The sequence below is a fragment of the Miscanthus floridulus genome, chromosome 2 (assembly GCF_019320115.1).
Source record: "Miscanthus floridulus cultivar M001 chromosome 2, ASM1932011v1, whole genome shotgun sequence".
NCBI lineage: Eukaryota > Viridiplantae > Streptophyta > Magnoliopsida > Poales > Poaceae > Miscanthus > Miscanthus floridulus.
In genome coordinates this window covers 50,993,886-51,001,032 of record NC_089581.1, presented here as the reverse complement: position 1 = coordinate 51,001,032, position 7,147 = coordinate 50,993,886, and the positions used below count along the sequence as shown (strand labels likewise).

General features: G+C 51.6%; 1 protein-coding gene and 1 pseudogene across 1 annotated transcript; both read left to right on the top strand.

Moving 5' to 3' along the window:
• Positions 1–3,841: 3,841 nt before the first annotated feature.
• On the top strand, positions 3,842–4,749 carry LOC136538763 (uncharacterized). Its single transcript, XM_066530720.1, has one exon. The coding sequence runs from the start codon at positions 3,938–3,940 to the stop codon at positions 4,481–4,483; it is 546 nt and encodes a 181-aa protein (XP_066386817.1). The 5' UTR covers positions 3,842–3,937; the 3' UTR covers positions 4,484–4,749.
• A 290-nt stretch (positions 4,750–5,039) lies between these two features.
• LOC136536530 (uncharacterized) lies at positions 5,040–6,522 on the top strand (annotated as a pseudogene).
• Positions 6,523–7,147: the final 625 nt, after the last annotated feature.

Sequence of the window (7,147 nt, the reverse complement as noted above, 5' to 3'; positions counted from 1 at the left end):
GCCGGCATGGCTCTACACGGCACTAGCCCGTCCCGGCACGGCACGCTAGGCGCGGCTGATGAACCGTGTCGTGCCGTGTCGTGCCACTGTGCCTGACTTCAGGCCCAGGCACGACACTATCATTCCTGGAGCGTGTCGTGTCATGCCATGCCGACTCCAGGCTCAGCGTGCCCGTGCCGGCCCAACTGGCAAAACCCCTCAATGAACTCAGCACAACAATTCAAAGAGATCTAAAATAACTAAGTTCACAAAAGATCAAAAACAGATCAGAACACAGCACCGCAAAGAACACACTTTTGAAACTAAAACTAATTTAAGTAGGAGCTGTACAATGACTGCCTCATTAAAAACCTGTTTAGGTAAAACTCACCCTTGTGAGAAACCCTAAATAGGAAAAGAGTACAACCAACACCTAGATTAATTGTTCATTACATCCATCACCATAAGTCCAAGTCTCAGTTATTACAGACCCATTACATAAATGGGAAGTGAACTAGTCGACATCAAGATAAAGACCAGCAAAGGCCTTTTCCAGCTCCTTGTCCTCCACCATGTGCTGCAGTCTTGTCTCAGCATTCTCCCAATCCTTGATGTAGGTAAGCGCCTCTACAGTTTCAGGGTTCAGCCTCCGCCGCCGCTCCTCGATGATCCTACCAGTTAAGCTAAAAGTAGACTCTGAAGAAATGGTTGACACAGGCACTGTCAAAATGTCTTTAGCAAGAACAGAAAGTACTGAATAAGTAAGCTTGTGCTCATGCCACCACTGCATGATGTCAAACTTATCATCCAACTGACTTACTGTGTCACAGTCTAGGTAGGATGCAAGTTCACTAGAGTTAGAACTAGCAGTTGCTGCCTGCAACAAGGAAGTGGTAGAAACACTCCTAGAATGATCATGACTAGAAGGGAGGGAAGAACAGCCAGCTCCAACATCCAACTCCTCATCATTATAAATTTCAGCCTAAGCTATTCTTTTCTTACCAGACAGGGATGGAGGAACAACCCTTTTCAGCCTATTAGAGCCATACATTACATCATACCTGTTATACATTTTAAACAGAAGAGCTCTGGTATCCAGCAACTTATTAGTGTAGTCAATATTAAAAAGAGAATGTAACTTCCTAAGCAGTTTGGTAAATCCTTTAATTTTAGCTCTTGGATCCAATATAAATGCAATAGAATAAAGATCAGGTATGTTCTCCCAGTACTTATTGTATTTATTAATCATAGGTTGGATAACAGATCTTAGATGTTCATCATGTTGATACCTATGCAGGTGTATAGCAATCTTAACAAGATGATGAATCATAAGTGGAGAAGTAGGATAGTAAACATCAGACAAATCAACAGTTGAGTCATAGAACAGTTCAAGAAATTCCAAGATTTTATTTGCCATAGCCCAGTGATCATCAGTCAAAAGGAAACCACTACCTAAACCTCTAGGGTAATTGACCTCAATAAAAGTACTCTTGTGAGGCAGCAAGTGCTTAAGCATTAGGTAGGTAGAGTTCCATCTAACATCTATGTCTAATCCAAACTTCCTAGGTCTAACACCACTAGCAATGCAATAACTCTTGTATGCAGCAATTCTTTGATTAGAGGAGTTCATAAAAGAAATTGCTGTTCTAAAATCCTCAATGAGAGGATTCACAACAGCCAGTGCTTCTTTCACAATCAGGTTAATAATATGACAAGCACATCGTTGATGCAAAAACAGATCAGAACCCAAATATTCTTTCAGTATAAGTTTCAGTTTATCCATAGCATTTTTATTTGCAGATGCATTATCCAAAGTTACAGAAAAAAACCTTGTTAAGTATACCATACTCAGCAAGGACAGATGTAACACGCTCAGCAATGTTCTTAGCATTATGGGACACATCAATCAACCTTAAACCAAGTACCCTTTTCTCTAATTGCCAATCAGCATTAATAAAATGAGCCACAACAGATAAATAATCTTCTTTAGCCTTTTCAGACCATATATCAGAGGTAATAGCAACAGATGAAACAGCATTATCCTTTAAACAGACCATCAGTTTATCACGTTTCTCATTGTAGTATTTAAACATATCTCTACCAGTGGTTTGCTTAGAGACAGGTGAAAAATTAGGGTTATGAGCAGTTTTAATATAATCTTTAAATGCCTCAGTTTCACCAATCATAAGAGGTAGGTCCAATCTAGCAAGCATACGAACAAGTTCAACACGAGCTACCTCAACACTGTACTCCCAACGACAAATAGAACCATCAGAATTAAAAGCAATATGAGTCTGAGTCATGCCTCGGGTCTTCTCAAGTTTCTTAGGACACTTAGCAAGATGTCGAGTAAGATGACCAGTGCCATGAGCAGAATAAGCAGAGTAGCGCTTATGGCAATGAAGGCAAGTGGCAGCAAACCTAATATTTCTACCTTTCTCAGTTTTGTAGTGCTTCTCAAAGTCCTCCTAGACAGCAGACGTGGAAGGGCAATTAGAACCGACAGGGCTAACCTCGCTCTGGCCACCGTCGGCATCAGCCACGTCGACTAGGGGGTCGGAGTCGTCGACGGGAAGGGGCTCAGTAGCAGAACGGCCGAAGAGCACGGCAGCGTCCTCACAGACATCATTGTCCTCATCATCTCCAGCCATCCCGCACATACGCAGCTCGTCGTTCTGGGAGTGGTCAAACTCCCAATCGTCGTGTCGCCCGGCGCCTAGGGCCATCTCTATCGTCTCCGGTTCCTTGACGGCTGCCACAATCAACAGATAAAAGTAGGGTTGGGTTGGGGATTAGGGTTAGGGTTAGGGTTTACCCTTACCTCTACGGCTGGAGCCCCATAAACGACGATGATGAGACAGACCGATTGCACACCCCCGGTACCTCAATGGAGACCGGAGCCCCGGAGGTGGCAGCAGCCAGCGATGTGGACGACGGACAGATGACAGAGATGCGGCGAGGATGCCGAGAACGAGGCTCAATCGACGTTTAGGGATGAAGAATAAGGGAACAGATGGAGATTGAGGGCAGGAACCACTGGATCTGAGGGAGAAGAGGGAGATTGAGGGCGGAGAGGGAGAAGAGGGAACCACCGGCCACTGGAACTAACCCCTTACCCGTCGGAAGACTCCATGGTGACGGCGTCGAGGAGCCCAGGTTACGAGTGCGGCGAGCAGGCGAGGAGCTAGAGTTACGAGTGCGGCGAGGAGCGGGCGAGCGACAGAGTGAGCGGGGAGAGCCGGAGAGGAGAGGGCGAGAGGCTAGGGTTATGAGTGAGGGGAGTGGGGAGAGCGGCCGCATCGGGCGGCTTATATACCGGACCCCCCGGCTGCCCGGCGATCCAACTACTCACGCCCCACCTCCGCGATCCGACGGCTGCGAGCCGTGCCTGCCCCGTGCCGCCCGTTGGAACGGGCCGTGCCTAGGCCAGCACTACGAGCCGACCTTTCGGCCTAGGCACGGGCACGGCTACGGGCCGGGCCAGGCACGGGCATGGGCGAGGCCGGGCCGTACCGGGCTAGGGCCGTGCTTTTTCGCACCGGGCCCGTGCCAGCCCGTTTCGCGCGGCCCATTTGGAAATTTATACCCTGGGGAGACCATCAGGTCCGGTGAGCATGTCCTCGTGGTCGTGGAGGACACAGCCGGCTTGGCGGCTTCCATGTGGTAGGCGTTTAGGTGCACCCATTCGGCGCTAAACGTCGTGTCTGCTAGCTTGCGCTTTGTTGATCAGCTAATAACAGAGCAACCCCCAACGATCTGACTGACCAGTATCTGTAGCTCAACGGCCAACCACCTTGTGTATTCACTCCTATTCTGTATAAAACACCCCTCCCGCAACCCTCACTTGCACCACGCAAAACACACTCCTCCAAGCCAAGCCCACGCACGGTCCAGCGATCGAGCCGTCGTCCCTCGAATCACCCGCTAGCTAGCAGTACGTAGCAGCGCGACGCGATCGATGGCTTCCCTCACCGTGTCCACGGCGACCGCGGCGGCCGGCGGCAACAAGAACAAGGAGCGCGATGGCGCTGAGGTCATCACGGGCGCGGAGGCCTGCTTCGCGCACTCCAAGGAGATGCTCAAGTCGCTGGGCTTCCCCGGCGGCGTGATGCCGCTGCGGGGGCTGGAGGAGTGCGGGTGGGTGCGCGAGACCGGGTTCGTGTGGATGCGGCAGAAGGCCCCCTACGAGCACTACTTCAGCGGCACGGGCACGCGGGTGCGCTACGACGCCGAGGTCACCGCGTACGTGGAGGACGGGCGGATGAAGCGCATGACCGGGGTGCGCAGCAAGCAGGTCATGCTCTGGGTGCCCATCGTCGAGATGAGCCTCGACGGCGAGATGCGCGACAAGATCTACTTCAAGTCCAATGTCGGGATCGGCCGCTCGTTCCCCGCCTCCGCCTTCCCGGACGAGGAAGAGGAAGCTAAGCCCAAGAACAAAGGGGAGGAGAAGAAGGAGAACGTCGACGACAAGGCAGCCGCCGACGATGCCGCCAGCAAGTGAGACGCGACTACGCGAGCGCACGCGTGTCGTCGTCTTGCCGGGCGGTACGGTGCGAGTTCTGTGCGCGGTTTGCACGCACGATTGCGCGACGCATCTCGCGCGTGCCCACGCGTGAAGATGAATGTATCGTCTTTCTTTGGGAGTTTGTATTGCTTGTCATTTTTTTTTCTTTTTCTTTCAAAACGTATCATTGCTTGTATCTGTCGTTGCCTGTTTACAGCGTTTAATTCGCACGGGAAGAATAATCGAGCAAGTGTGATGTTTACGCACGAAAGGAATTGTCAGGGCCTCCATGGGTGCCGGAGTTGAGAGTAGTTGAGCAAACGACCAGCTGCGGACCTAACAAATCTATATAAAATTATGAGTTAAATGCACCAGAGATCCATTAACTTGTGAGGAAGCTTCAGTTGAGTCCATCAACTTCCAAAGTGGTTTTTTGGGTCCATAAACTTTTAAAATAGTTCACTGCAGTCCATACCTATTTATTTAATCTTAAACTCAAAATATATTTGTAGAAAACCCCTTCCCACACACATGCAAGTGCATGCATGGCTCTATGCGCAGGTGCCCAGGCGGGATTTTCACCCGGGTGCATGCATGGCTCTCCGCCGCTCTCTTCTCCGCGCTCGGGCACGACGGCGTCTTCAACCCGCACGCCTCCGTCTATCGTCCCTGGGAGGCAGTCTGCGCTCGGCCCGCCGCTGCCCCCGGCTTCGCAGCGCGTGGCGGCAACGCCACCAGCAACGACCCGAACACCTCCGCCGGTGTGATCGGTGCGCGTCGGGGCCCAGTGGCTGGCGCTCCAAACCGTCAGGCGCTTCAGGATGTCGCGACGAACCCGGCGAGCTCGGATTGGTTGGCCTTCCTGCTCGATCAAGACAACGGCGAGCTCAGAGCTCATCTGTGTGTGTTTGCTTTGCTGTTGTTTTGCTTTTGCACGGTGCAGGGAGACAGCTCTGAGGGTGCTCGTCAGGGTGGCGGCGCGGAACTTCCCCGAAGTACTGCAGCAGCTATTCAGGTGCCTAATCGAGGGATGGATGATGGAACAAAGCAAGGGCCCGGAACTGCTTGAGCATTTCTTCGCCACGTTTCCTTACAGCTGTTGCTCGGTATGTAATGTAGCTACCCACAACAGCCCTGGAGGACGACATACGTATTGCTACTGATGGGGTTTTTTCTGATGAACTTCCGTTTAGATTTTCACCCGTGAGCTCGCCGTCCCCCGCTTCCACGACATGGCCACGTCCTATTTCGGGGGGATGAGCGTGATGCTATGCCTGGAGAACGTGACGAAGCATGAGCTCGGCCATGATCTCGAGGACACCATCTTGACCCATGCCGTTGAGATCTCCAAGAAACAATACGGGTGAGAGCTGAGCATATACCATTACAACATGAGTTCATTCACTGCGTGGTTCTTCTCGATCGCCACTCCTAACGTTCGTTCTCAATCTGGAGAAACTAACGGGCGGGCCGGGAAACCTCCTTCTGGCCGGCATTCGCATGCCGCAGCAGTGTCTTCTTGTAGGAACTCTTCAAGAGAGGCCATCACGATCAGCTCGAGGACCGCATCAGGGCGTTCATCGTGGACGATCTCGTGGCGTGGTCCACGGACACATACGGGCACTTCGTGGTACAGGCGTGCTTTCGCCCCCGCGCTAGTCCGTCTCCGGTGCCTCCGTTGCAGCGCGGGCTCGAAGCGTTCTTGCGCCTGCCCGACGAGCGGCTCCGGGAGTTGGTGATGGACTGCAATGCCTACCACGTCCCCGGCTCGCTGCTCCAAACCAGTGTAGACGTAAGTATTCGCCTATCCTTCCTGTCACGCCAACAGTGGGCCCGCGCCGGCCGGCCGCTCGGTCGTTCGTTAGCTGAGACTGGCGTTTCATCTGTGCGGAACGTGCCATGCAGCACGGAGCGGCGCTGGCGGAGGCGATGCAGCTTGCAGAGCGGATCTTGGGGATGCCGCGGACGAGACGGATGCTGAACTCCGTCGTCCGGCGGGTGATCGACAAGAGCAAGCCGTAGCTATTTTGCACTAGTAGTCGACGATTTGCTCCGCTGAGTCAGAGCACGCCACCATGCCTTAGACTGTACTCCGACTGCGAATTGTGTGTTTGACTTTGATTGATTGGCATTGCTTGCTGACGTACATGGCCAAATGTCTCTGGTTTCTCTGTACAATGCTACGGGTCACTACTGTACATCTCTAAACATTTCGTACAGCTTAGGCTTGTGTAGTACGTACTACTACTACTCCGTAGCCAGCATCTCTGCTTGTATCCATCCGCTAATGTTGTGTCAGATTAAAAGTCGTTGCAATTTGTGCATGCATGTACCCGAGTGCGGAGAAGAGAGCGGCGGAGAGCCATGCATGCACCCGGGTGAAAATCCCGCCTGTGGCACGTGCGCAGAGAGCCATGCATGCACCTGCATGCGTATGGAAAGAGGTTTCTACAAATGTGCTTTGAATTTAAGGTTAAATAAATAGGTATGGACTGCAGTGAACCATTTTAAAAGTTTATGGACCTAAAAAGTCACTTTGGAAGTTGATGGACTCAACTGAAACTTCCTCACAAGCTAATGGATCTCTGGTGCATTTAACTCTAAAATTATTCTTTTCGTTCCGAATTGCATGCCTGGCTTCTCAATACATATATTTTTTTA